Below are 12,753 nucleotides of genomic sequence, written 5' to 3' on the forward strand. Positions count from 1 at the left end.
CTATAGCTTAGTTCTTTTCAGAAAACAGAAGGCAGATGTCTACTAAAATTGAATCCAGATTAAAAGAAGTGTAAATAAATATCCCATACTTGGAAAAGTAATATCACTTCAAGTGGCAATACTATTCCTCAGTTGTAGTTTTTTAAATATATTAAAAAATATGCCTTTTTTCCTTGAGGGTTTTACTGTTTGGGTTGCAGGGTATGCAGGTGTTGCTTTTTAAGTTGCCTAAAGTTACAGTAAAAATCCTGAAGATAAACAAAGCAGCAGCTAGCTAAATAACCTAACTGAATAAAAGGTGAGATTTATTACCTAGATTACACTGACATTTCAGATCAGTTTCTCATGAGTTTTCAGTAAAGAAGAATAATTTTTGAAATAAGATTTCCTGAAGTCTCACACAGTGTTCTTAATCTCACTGTTTAAAAAAAAAAAAAAATCTCTCAAAACTAAAAGCACTTTACAATCAACTTAAGAGCACAGGATTTTTCCTACTGGTGTCAAAAACTAAAACGAGGATTTCCCTTGTCTATTCATTAATAGTTTTAGCAATTTCTGGCTCTGCCACTGATTTGCTAAGAGAACGCATTCAAGTCACCTTGCTTGGTTTGTGAAAGGATAAGTAATACAATGAAAATCAACAGCAGAATACCCTAAGAATCAATGATGAAAATAGATCATACAGGTATTGAGGAACAGATATATGAAGTATATTAAGAGGAATATAAGAAAGAGGTTTCACTTAAGGCAGCAGTCCTGAATAAGGCTTCAAAATATTATTATTTTTAAAATCCAATACATGTATGTTAATTCTCATTTATTTCCTCTCCCATACTGCTCTCCAAAATCACAAGTAGTTGAAAAACAGTTTTAAAATGTTCCTTTATCACTGCAAAGTTAACTACATCTGAAGAACTGATGTAGACTTCTGGAATTCTTTTTTTCTACAATTACCACAAAGACAACATTTTAGACCATCTATTACTAATGTAAGATAACAATAATGGTACATAAAGGAAATACTGTGAGAATCCTCAAGCTAAATGCATGAACATGCACAGTAAAAAAAAATTATTTTGTTATACAAATTCATATAGGTAACTTATCTGCCCTGTTATTACAAATAATGACTTCTGCAAGATATAGTAAAAGGAACTGCTCGAGCATGAAAACAAACAGAGCAGGTTATGCTTCAAACACCAGTCAGTCGGACTACAAAACTGCCTCTAATCAGCATTCTCACAAACTCTTACAACTTATGTAAGCAAGAATCCTGTTCTCTTCTGACTTTTAGGACAGTGGGTCAGCGGCATCTTTGGGCTAAATGAAGACTTTGAGAGCAAAATATCGATCAACTACAAAAACGTATTACCAAAGCATCACCAGACACAGACTTTGAGAGCAATTTTTGATTAACATAGATTAGGATTTTCTTAAAACAGGCGCACATAAAACAGCCTCATGGCTCTTTTTCCTAATTCTTGATGATCATCACATCTTACTCTTAGAAACATTCTGCAACTCACGTTGTGAGAAAACACTGAAACAGCCTAAAAAGTTCACTGTATAATTAGCTTAATCTGCTGGATTTGTTCCTCAGAAAGGAGATCAAAGTCAGAAATGAGTATAACTGAATTTGAAGGAAGTGGGGGGGGAGGAATATTACAGAAGCATAGTGCAAGGATTAATTCCCCTACAATCCTGTACGGGATAAAATGAATTGTGAGAAGTATTCTTGATTTATATAAAATATTTAATTTAGTTATAATATTAAAAAATCTGTAGACACTTTTAATTATTTAAATTTCCATGTATTTCAGAAAATTATGTTTTCAATACTACTTCAACGTTTTCACTTAGACACAAAGGTAGAATATGTTCATATGCTCAAATTTAAATACCTGCTGTTCATTAAACAGCATTCAACTTACTTTTTCCATACATTAATCTGAAGACAAATATCGACATATTCCACATACAGACTGAAGTGTGCTACATACAGTATTATTCTTGCCTTTTTCTGCATATTATCCCACTATATGTTTAACATTGCCCACATAAGCAGCATTCCTAAGCTTGAAAATCCAGCATCTGTACAGTCACGTTGTATATCACCACCAGCACGACACAACTTTGAGGAGTTCTGTTAATGACAATACCTTTAGAGCGCATGAATAGGCCTTTTCTCCCACAGTAATGGACTTTGGATCATCATCATCCAGGTTTTCCCAAATCCTAACATCTCCATCGCTGCCACAAGTTACAATGCAGCTGTAGAAAAACACAGGATTTGTTAGCATTCAGGAATGGAAATGACAGGCACTGTGCCTTTCCATCCCAAAACGAACATGTTACTCAAGTGTTAAGTGTTGGGTTTTTTTTTAAATTGAAACACAATACATGCTATGCAATGCAGCAAATAAACATAACTGATGTAGGTGAGTAACCTACAAAACATGGGGAAAAAAAGTAATGTCTGGTAGAGTAACACAGTACCTTGAGTCTCTGATAAGTACCCAGGCCTGGCACTCATCTGAACTGACCCTTAGATATTACCGGTCAATCCATTTGATCCAGGACCTACAGCGAATTTTTCAAAGGACTTAATCAGCACCAATTTCTCTAAGAACGGGGCATTTAATTGCTTCTTAAGACTTCGAAAACTTACCTTCCAGCTGATTACAAGGTTGAGGGCAAAACTAAGAGTGTTAATACATACTTGACTGAAGTTTAAAAGGCTTAACATGTAGGACTGGGCGCACAGAACCCTTAAAAACAGTTAATACAGAATTCAAGTTTGCTGGAGTTAACGTTCACAATTTTAATGCAATAAACAATAACCTGAAGTCACAGAAGTTTAATTAATGACATCATCAAGCCTTGTATTTCTTTTTCTAAAGTTCTTTGCAGACCCAAAAAATTCTAATTATACAACAAAATGTTACCAAGCCAGTGGTGAAGCTGTGATGTTGCTGCTCTTAGTTCTATAAGGCCTGTACTTTGACAGCAACACAACATTGTGTTGTTATTGACTGTATTGATGCTGGAGAGTCCAGCGGTAGTGGACCAATGATACTTGGCAGAGGTGTCTGCATCCTTTTTCAAACATTTACATTGTAACAGTAAACAAAGCTTTTTGTGGTTTCGAGGGCTTGTTATTAGACTAACTCTTAGAAAGTAGTCTTTGTACCAAGGCTAACGAACTAAAGAAAGGAATAGGAGAAGACAGACTTAAACCATACTCAATATGTAAGACTTACCCCTTGAGCTCATTTTGAGGGGCTTGTTTTCTGGTTTATCAATGAAAAGGTAACGGCAAATATGTATTTTATATTTAAACATTGAAGTGCAAGAATAAGAAGAAAATATAACAAGCCAAATACTGGATTTCTTCAACTATATTTTTAATTTCGTAGTGTGTATGTTAACATACGTGCTCCCACACTGACTGCACTGATTACTGCTAGATTATACGAAGTCACTCTTATAAAAAGTGCACATGAATTTTTTATATATACACATACATACTATATATATATGCACTTATATGTATATATGCTTACGTTTAAGTTACATATCAATCACTCCAAAACATGTCATACAGCCAGTTTTCAACACAGGCAAAACCCAGTGGATCTCCCAGACCAAGCTAGCCCATGAATCCACCCCAGTACCTCCTGCCGCAGTGGCTGGTACGGAAAGTCCCGGGAAAGCAAGAGACGGGAACACCATCGCCCCACCAGGCTGGGCCTTACCCTGGTCCCCAGGAACGAGGCACTTACCTCCCAGTGTCATCGAAGCAGACGTCCGTGTGGCCCTCGGTGTGGCCGTACCGCATAGGCTTTTGTGTGGACGGCATCTTCGCTTTCACCTGTTTATGGTGGACAAGAGAGGAGAAATAAGAGAAGCTTCGGAAAGAGCCTCAGAGGCAGGGCGAGGTCAGAGCTGCTGGGACCCTCACCCACCCACTCGCTGGCTGGGCTGGGCACACGGGGCTCAGCCACTGGCCTCCCCTGGCTCGGCCTAAGCGGATTATAGCCGGGCCGGGGCTGGACACAGAGCCGGCACCTCCTCACGTCGGAGGGCCTGCCCGTGGAAGCGAACGGCGGAAGCAAAAGGGGGAAAACAGGGGGTTAGCGGGGAGGCGGGGGTCTGTCCCTCAGGCAGGCAGGCCGAGCCGAGCCAAGCCGAGCCGAGCAAGGCCAGGCAACGCGGCGCAGCGCAGGCCCCCGCCGGGCCCTGGAAGGGACCCCCCTCCCCGTCAGAGGCCGCGGCCCCCCTGCTGCCCGCCGGGGCCAAGCCAGGCCAGGGCAGGCCGGGGCCGCGCTGCCTTCCCGCCCGCTCACCACGCCGCTCCCGCCGCCCGCTTCGAGCCTTCCCGCGCCCGGCCCCGGCGCCCAGCCCGCCCCCAGGGCCGGGCCTGCCCCGTCAGAGCCCGGGGCGGGGCTGCGCGCAGGCGGGGCTGGGGCCGGCCCCGGCCGGCCGGCAGAGCGAGGATGGCGGCGGCAGGGGCGGCCGGGGCCGCCTTGCAGCCGTTGCGCTCCGGCGGGTGAGGGGAGCTGGGGCTGCCGCCGCCTCACCCCGGCTGGCGCCTGCGGGAGCCCGCGCACCGGTGGCCCCGGAGGTGCCGGCGACCTTCCTCCTCCTCCCGCCGTCACCCCCGCGCCTCGTCTGCCGCGGGTCAGGCCGCCCTGCCCGGCTGAGGGAGCGGCTTCCCCGGGGAGGGCAGCGCCGCCGGCCGCTCCCTCCGGACGATAGTAAGTTGGGGTCGGGAGGAGCCGGGCCGGCGGGCGGCGGCTGAGGCGGTGCCAGGCGGGGTCTGCGCCCCTGCCCGGGGGCGGGCTGGGTCCCCCTGCCCCGCCGCTTCAGTGGAAACCTACGCGTGGGTGCGCGCCCGCTGTATGTCTGGCCTCGCGTATAACGTGCCTATACGTGCACCCTATATACCTGCGCGTGCCTGTTCGATGGCAGTCCCTCGGGAGGCAGAGGAACGGCGAGGGAAGCCCCCGCGGGGGGCAGTGCCCTTCGGCCCCCGCTACGGCACGGTGCTGCCCGGCGCCGGCTGCGGGGCCCGGCCCCTTGGAGATCGTTCTGGTAATTACGGAATTATTCGGTAATTACAGCCAGCCCGATGCGTGTGCTAGATAGAGTTGACAGCGGTTGTTAGTCAGGCAGGTAGAAACGGCGCTGCAAAAATCATTAAGCTTTCGTGTGCTGAAAAATAGGAAGAAAACACCGTGGTTTGTTTTTTGAAGGACAAAAAATGTTAGAGCTCGACGTACCTGAAATAAGGAGGAAAAAAAAAAAACAAACCAAAAAACCAAACCCTATTTATCTGTTTTGCCTTTATGCAGCTTTAATGATCTGGCCCAGTTTATTCCTGCTTCTAAGAAAAATTGCTTCCAGGCAAAACGCTTTTATGTTTGGTTTTGCTCTGCAGCAGCGATCGGTGGCTGGGGTGAGCAGAGCGATGTATTTATATGGGGAATGTGGTGGGGTTCTCTTAACAGTCACATTGTTGGTACTTTCATGAATGAGTAAGTGACAGGATTCCAAAGCAGTACACTTCTTTAAAAAAAAAATAAATAAAAGCCCAGATTTCATTATTAAACCTCCTGGAAGCTGTGTGGAGACATGTTTTCCATGGGTGTATCCTGACATGTTTCAGTAAATCGTGATTTCTGGTGAGGATAACGTGTTCTAGCAAAATGGTTCGAGCCGAACCGCTTATCAGCTGAGTGGGAAGACCAAGCTATTCTTACTGCAGCCTTGTTGCAAGCTGCTGCCTGGGATGGAGACAAATGCATGTCAACTGTATTTATTTTTCTTTATTATTTTAATTTGCAGAAACTGTCATACAAACTGCACCTAAAATTTTTTGACAATATAAAAGCTGTTTTAAGTTCAGTTCCGCATAACAGTTACATTCATTGCCTGGGGGTGCTGCCTGCTGGGATGATTCTTTGAACAGCATGGGAAAACTGGGGGGAGGTTTTTCAGGGAGTGGGGGGAATCCCATGGTCACTTGGCCAAGGGACTGCAGGCCCTGTGGCTTTGTCATGTCCAAAGTGGCATGGCGTCAAATGCAGTTATTCTGTCAATCCGATCGGGAACTCAACCTGCTGCTGACTCGATTAATAGGTGTAAGCGGCTGCGAGTGGAGCGGAAGGGCGGGAGCCAGGAATCGCACTGCTCTCCTGTCCGTTTCAGGGTGGAGCACAAAGTGTTGGTCATGGACCATAACGCTTTTACTGATTTAGTCCTTGAGAGGCTGCTGCGGGCTGCCAAGCACTGCCTGTTGTCTCTCCTTCAGCACAGGAGCAGAGTTCCGTTAAAGCGATAGGCACTAGCAGCCCTCACCTTTGGCACCTGCTTGCAGATCACTTCCACGTCCGGGGTGTGAGTTAAATAGCTCCAGTGTTGGGGTTCTGTGGGCATGGCTGCATGCCCCCTTCCTCCTACGCTTCTGAGGGTATACAGACCCGGGCTGAATCAGGGATATTTCCAAGGAAGAGATATTGTAGGTTGCCATTGGTACCTTTAGATGGTCACTTTCTTTTGTGTCTATGTGATTATTGCTTTAATTTGCTGGAAATGTCTCTGGAGTCAAGCTTAGGTATTTTTGGACGGTATCATAAATCAAAATAACTATAGTCAAAACTGAAGAAAAATAATTTAGGATGGAGGAATTGAGACTTAATGTTATCCTTAATAGGTTGGGCTTTTTTCCAAAATAAGTCAGTAACAGCTCAACTTCAGTGGAAGGTCAAGTTTTAAAATGCGGTCTTGTGGCCAAAATCTAATTGGGTGAAATTAATGAAAACAGCATGTGACTGGTGAGATTTTATTTTAAATAACTTCTATGTAAGTTGAAAGAAAAAAGGACTCCAGTTTGTTGTGGCTTGCTCTTTTCTGTCAAGATTTTATCAGCTCTAGAAGAATATCAATTTCAATAACAATTCTAAAATTGATTTATTGTTCTTTGTGCGAGTCTCCTTTTCTTGTTTAATTGGAGGCATAATACAGCGATGTCTTGGCTTTTGTGTACTTGGACAGAAAACTTCCAAAGTACTTCCTCATGCAGTGTGGGAGCACCAGAGAGGTGGTAGGACCTCCGTCCTCAGAGGTTTTCAGGATGTGACCAGAGCATGCTGTGGCTCCCCTGAGCCCACACTGGCAGCAGTCCTGCTCCAGGCGGGAAGGAGGGCTGAAGACCCCCCACCATCTGCTTCTTCATTATACTAAAAGGGAAGCAGCTTGACCAAGAGGACTTGGAGGTACTGGGCTAGGGGCAAGGATCCAGCAGCTTAGGACCTAAACATCTAGTTTAAGCAATTCAGCATTTATTGAATAAATTAAAAAGGTCTGTCCAGTTACGTGTTTGATTCTGTTGAAGTTAGAGAGTATTTGCTGCTGATTTAATTAGGCATATGTGAGGCTGTAACTGTCTTATCACAGTTGTTGGTTGCAGCCCACCTCTGGCTAGGAGGTAATACTGTTGTCTCCAAATAGCTACTAGGGATCGCTTTTCTTTTGGGCTTGAAGTCTTAGTGTTGAGGCATCAGTGCCTGAAAGAAAAAGCATCTTGTGCAGCCGTCTGCACCCCCCCTCTGAGAGACAGGTCTCTGAAGGAAGGAGCTGTGCACTTAACAAAAACAAAAACAAAAACCACCTAGCTCTCTGCTTGTCCTCAGGGACTGTAAGCTGTGACAGTGTTGGATAACCTTGAACTACAAGCTGGATCCCATGGCCTGAAGTGAACCCTGCTTATCCCTGCACGATGTTTTATCTTTTTGCTTAGGGGGAAGAGTTTCAAGCGTGAGGGTTTTGTCAAATCTGCCTGCTTCTGAGATGCTTAAGCTATCCCCGTGTAGAAGGCGGCTTTTGTAAGCAGGAGGCTAATTACATCTACCAAAAGGACCTCAGAACTGATGTGTGTAAGCTGCACCATGCTGGATTCCTCCATTTAACCTTGCCCTGTAGGGAAAAGTACACTCTGTCATCCCTGTCTTTTATCCTTGCCCTGCTCTCCTGCTCTTTCAGTTGTGCTTCAGCCATTAATGGATGTGCAGTACACAGCGTTTCCCTTGGACATTTGCAGTGAAAGGAAGAGCTGGTTTATGGTTTAGGATAGCCTTAAGTGGTAATACAGCACTGAATGCCTTGCTGCCCTTTATGCCTTTTTCTTTCCAACACCTAAATTATTTTTGGTCCCCATTTTATTGATGGGGCTGTGAATCACAGACTCGGAAGGATATGAAGGCATGACCCCTTACTGTAATGGCAAGCAGTGGATTTGAGCACCTACTTACGCTGTGGCTGATGCGTGTTTCAGAAGGCAGCTTGCCCGTGAGCACGCGGATGTTTGTAACACATTCGGAAACCGAGATTTTGTCTTCTGAGTCACAAGCTGACCACTGAATCATCCTTTGCTCTTCATTCACAAGGTCAAGTTCAAACCTGGCTTTAGTAGGATGACATCCCTTTTTCTGCATTTATTCCATGCTTTTTTCACAGGTCTAGTGTTATGTCGGATTAGCAATTACTGCTCTGACGTGGCAGACTTGGCGCCTCGGTTCCAGCAGCCTTCAGACCCCAGGGAAACAGCTCTCTGTGTTGCTGGCTAATGGTGCATGTCTTACAGTATCACGTGCTGTTTCTCTAGTTTAAGTTTCAGGGTTCAGGTACCACTAATGATTCACAATAGAAGAAAGGTACAAAGTAGAAGGTGGCTTTACAGTTAACACAACAACAACCCAGAAATTACATAAAAGGTTAAACATATTTCAGTTGCAAGGCTGAAGTTAGGAGATAACAGGTCTTTTCAGCACTTTTGGTATTGTTTGTTTTGCAGTTTTTAATTAAAAGCCCATATTCTGCATATTCTTATTCATTATATGTGCTGGATGTGCAGAATAAGATAATTGAAGGTTTCAAAAGCAATTACAAACTGTCATATCCTAACTTTTAAGTACTTGATTTGGCAGCCTCAATGATATTTCTCTGTCCAATTAAAAATCCCATATAGAGAGAGTTAATGTATTTTACCACAGGGTGAATCTAGAATAACTTTTTGTCTTCGGATTATCACCAGCGTAAATGAGACTGCTTTTTCCCCACTTTTTTAATTGTGGAGAAAATTCAGTGCTCCAGTTGTTTTTGGCTGAAGATGAAAAATATCGATGTTACAAAAGCAATCAATGAATCTTGGTCTAAATAAAGGTGTATTGGGTCTCCTATACAAATGTTGCCTTTCTCCTATCTGCATTGCATCCTGCAATGTTTTCACTGAAAAGTGGTTTGCAACATACTGAGAGAAGAAAAGGAAATTTTTATTTTAATCTTTGATATGTAATTGCTGGAATATAGACCTTGTTCTGTGATTCCACTTGGTACTGGTGAGGTACTCTTCATCTAGATTGCTCTAATGCCAATTTTTTTTCAACATATTTGCAATATTTAACCTATCTTACCCTCATTCTGCATTTCTGCATCTCCCTTCTTTCCCTCCCTTGTCTTTTCCCCCACAGCTCTCAGGTTTGTAGGTTGTTATAAGGGCTACAATGTCAAAAATTCCTGGGTGAAAGTTACATCTGGGATGCATTTGGCCCACAGATTGCACATAAGCCTTTTGGCACGGCAGTTTTATTCTTTTATTGAAAGCAGAGGCTAGAACTCGGCCTGCGCAGCCCCGGGGGACCACAGAGAGGTTGTGTCATGATGGCTAATCCTGATGAGGAGAATGGATTGAATGGAAAAAGGAAGTGGATGCCCTTTTCTTTTCCTGCTTAGTATTTACCATGTCAATTAGGATTTTTTTCAAAAAAAAACACCACAACAAAAAAACCACAGCCAAAAAAACCCACTGAAACAGAGGAGCTGTACTTCCTTTTGGTGTAAAAGCATCATGGTACATGATGGGAAATATTTCTACATTCTGCCATGCCTCAGGAGAACATAGCATACATAACATATTGCTATCTATGTACCTTGAAAAAATTCTGCTCTGCTTTCAACTGAGTAATCAAAGGATTTTTTTTTCCTTTTTCAAAGCGTAACATTCAAAAGGAAACTTCTTATCTATTTGAGAATTCAGTACGCTTTTGGAAACAAAAGAGAATGAAATCAGCAACTGTAGGTCTCAGAGCAACACTGATTTTAATAATGTAAACTTTCTTCTCTAATGAGTAATAAGCAGTTCCATCTTTCACGGCCTTTTAAAATTGCTTTTAGTAAGGGACTGGATTGTTTTAATCCTTTTCAGTATGTAAAGCCCCAGATATTTCAATCCCTTAGGGGCTCAGTATTTTCTAGCTCCATTTGAAAAGGCAGAGGAAAACAGCTTTCAGAAATTGCTGGAATCTGTGACTGATATAATATAATTATATGTTTTTTTTATCCAGAAAGTGACCCAAAAGTGTCAGTTAAGAAAAAGATCTCTGGCATCCCACCCTGTGGATTAGTAGCAAACAGGCATATCATCTAGGTACAGTAGCTCTTTGTACTCTGACCTACTTGTTTCTGTTCTGGCTTGTTCCTTCTTGAAAGGTTATTTGGAAGAGATGCGGAATGTGCTCAATAAACAGCTAAAGCAGTATCACCTGCCACATGAAGGGCTGCCATTTAAAATGGACCCTAGTACCATAGGACTGCCAACACCTAAAACTGCTCTGCTATATGTGGTCAGAATGGATACTCTAAAAATATGCAAGATGGTTTATTCTGGAGGATGCTTTTCCAGGGGAGGGTTGAGAGACCCTTGTCCAGGATCAGACTGGTATCTATGGGGTGTACTAGTGAATTCAGCTTGATCATATTATTTTTCAATTGTCGCTGTTGTCCTATATACACCTGCATTGGTCTTGTGTTGTGTGCAACTGTTAACTTAGCTGTGGTTTTTTTTTCCAGAAAGTGCCTTGAGGAAGCTTCCATATGTAGAAAAACCCTACAAGAAACACAGTGTGCTTTCTGGCAACTTGTGAAGTAAAGCTGTCAAAATGGCAGAAAATAAGGACAGTAATATTAAAAACGCAGATGTGAGACCCAAAAGCAGCCGGAGCAGAAGTGCAGACAGAAAGGATGGTTATGTCTGGAGTGGAAAGAAGCTCTCCTGGTCAAAAAAGAGTGAGCATTGTTCTGATGCTGAAACAGCAAGTGCTGCAGGAAGATCAGGGACTAATTTAAGGAGCCAAGAGAGGAAGTATAGCTGCTCGTCTATTGAGCTGGATCTAGACCATTCGTGCGGCCACAGGTTTTTAGGCCGGTCTCTCAAACAGAAGCTGCAAGATGCTGTGGGTCAGTGCTTTCCCATAAAGAACTGTAGCAGTCGGCACACCTCAGGACTGCCATCAAAAAGAAAAATTCATATCAGTGAGTTAATGCTAGATAAGTGTCCTTTCCCTCCACGCTCGGACCTAGCTTTTCGGTGGCACTTGATCAAAAGACACACAGCCCCTGTAAGTCCAAAAGCAGAGGACTGGATTATTGCTGATTTATCTCAGCATGAGGAAAGGGAGGATCAGCTGCGAGACGATGGGATTGCCAATGGAGGAGCGGACTCTCCCTCCCAGTCCTGCGACTTTACTGACAGCAGTTCCTCTAGGGGTGATTCAAGGTCTGAGTTGGTTACAGGTAAGGTGGTAAGGGGCAGTAAAGATGAGAGCGATATGGACTCCGATGACGAAGTTATAACACTGTGCACAAGTTCTAGAAAAAGAAACAAGCCCAAATGGGAAACAGATGATGAGCTGCTACGGATGGAAACGCCTCCAAAATACCATACGCAGATTGATTATGTCCACTGCCTAGTCCCAGACCTCCTCCAGATCAATAACAATCCCTGCTACTGGGGAGTCATGGATAAATATGCAGCTGAGGCGCTGCTAGAAGGAAAGCCAGAGGGAACATTTTTGTTACGAGATTCTGCCCAAGAAGACTATTTGTTTTCTGTGAGCTTCAGGCGCTACAGTCGTTCCCTCCATGCGCGGATAGAGCAGTGGAATCACAACTTCAGCTTTGATGCCCATGATCCTTGTGTCTTCCATTCTCCTGACATCACAGGACTCCTAGAGCACTACAAAGATCCAAGTTCCTGTATGTTCTTTGAACCACTTTTATCCACTCCACTAAATCGGACTTTTCCTTTTTCTCTTCAGCATATATGTAGAACGGTTATTTGCAACTGTACAACTTACGATGGTATTGACGCGCTTCCCATTCCTCCATCGGTGAAGCTGTACCTGAAGGAATATCATTATAAGTCAAAAGTTAGAGTACTCAGGATTGATGTACCAGAGCAGCAAAACTAGAAAATATTTTTATGAAAGAATGAAATTGTCTCTAAACAGACAAATAGTATGTTCAGGCTTTCTTCCTCCTAGGTTGTTTTTTTTTAATAGCAATTTGATTTTCTTTTCTTTTTCTGCAGATTATTTACCACCCAAACTAGCCTCTGTCTTAAGGCTTTTTTATCCAAATGTACTTTGAGTCTTCCCAGCTCTCTTTTTTTTAGAAATTATATTCATTGTGGGCTTTTGGTACTGTTCCCAGACTAGAGTTTTACAGAATTTCAGGTAGGCTTTCTGGTATTTCTATAGATGGATAGTCTTTAGATCTAAAAATCAGTTTTGAACTTGATCTGTCTTTTCTATATTGTAATTTACATATGTTGCTGACATGTTTGAAATAATGCACTGTTAACTAAAGATTGACTTGTCTGTATTTTCTGCATTTCTTTTAAAATGAGTGCTCTAG

At 43.3% G+C, this 12,753-nt stretch overlaps 2 protein-coding genes across 4 annotated transcripts in view; one reads left to right on the plus strand and one right to left on the minus strand.

Moving 5' to 3' along the window:
• The window catches only part of WDHD1 (WD repeat and HMG-box DNA binding protein 1), a 29,888-nt gene extending 25,457 nt beyond the window's left edge, over positions 1 to 4,431 (minus strand). Inside the window, exons 1-3 of one of the 2 annotated variants that reach the window (XM_055811312.1) lie at positions 4,347 to 4,431; positions 3,783 to 3,871; positions 2,160 to 2,271 (exon numbers count right to left, since the gene is read on the minus strand). In XM_055811312.1, the coding sequence (XP_055667287.1) occupies positions 2,160 to 2,271; positions 3,783 to 3,859 (189 nt within the window). In that variant the 5' untranslated portion in view covers positions 3,860 to 3,871; positions 4,347 to 4,431. Of the gene's footprint in view, positions 1 to 2,159; positions 2,272 to 3,782; positions 3,872 to 3,965; positions 4,136 to 4,346 lie in introns of those variants that run through there. The other variant, XM_055811321.1, reaches the window with a different exon arrangement.
• A 58-nt stretch (positions 4,432 to 4,489) lies between these two features.
• On the plus strand, positions 4,490 to 12,753 carry SOCS4 (suppressor of cytokine signaling 4). Of its 2 annotated transcripts, none has more exons than XM_055811332.1 (2): positions 4,490 to 4,757; positions 10,909 to 12,753. In XM_055811332.1, the coding sequence occupies exon 2, from the start codon at positions 10,998 to 11,000 to the stop codon at positions 12,306 to 12,308; it is 1,311 nt and encodes a 436-aa protein (XP_055667307.1). In that variant the 5' UTR covers positions 4,490 to 4,757; positions 10,909 to 10,997; the 3' UTR covers positions 12,309 to 12,753. The 2 variants fall into 2 exon arrangements, with proteins under 2 accessions (XP_055667307.1, XP_055667306.1); XM_055811331.1 differs by having other exon boundaries at positions 4,491 to 4,767.

Source organism: Falco peregrinus, chromosome 1, assembly GCF_023634155.1.
Source record: "Falco peregrinus isolate bFalPer1 chromosome 1, bFalPer1.pri, whole genome shotgun sequence".
NCBI lineage: Eukaryota > Metazoa > Chordata > Aves > Falconiformes > Falconidae > Falco > Falco peregrinus.

What these genes read in the sequence shown, in the direction of transcription:
- SOCS4 (XM_055811332.1), top strand. Translation starts at nt 10,998, where the DNA reads ATGGCAGAAAATAAGGACAGTAATATTAAAAACGCAGATGTGAGACCC.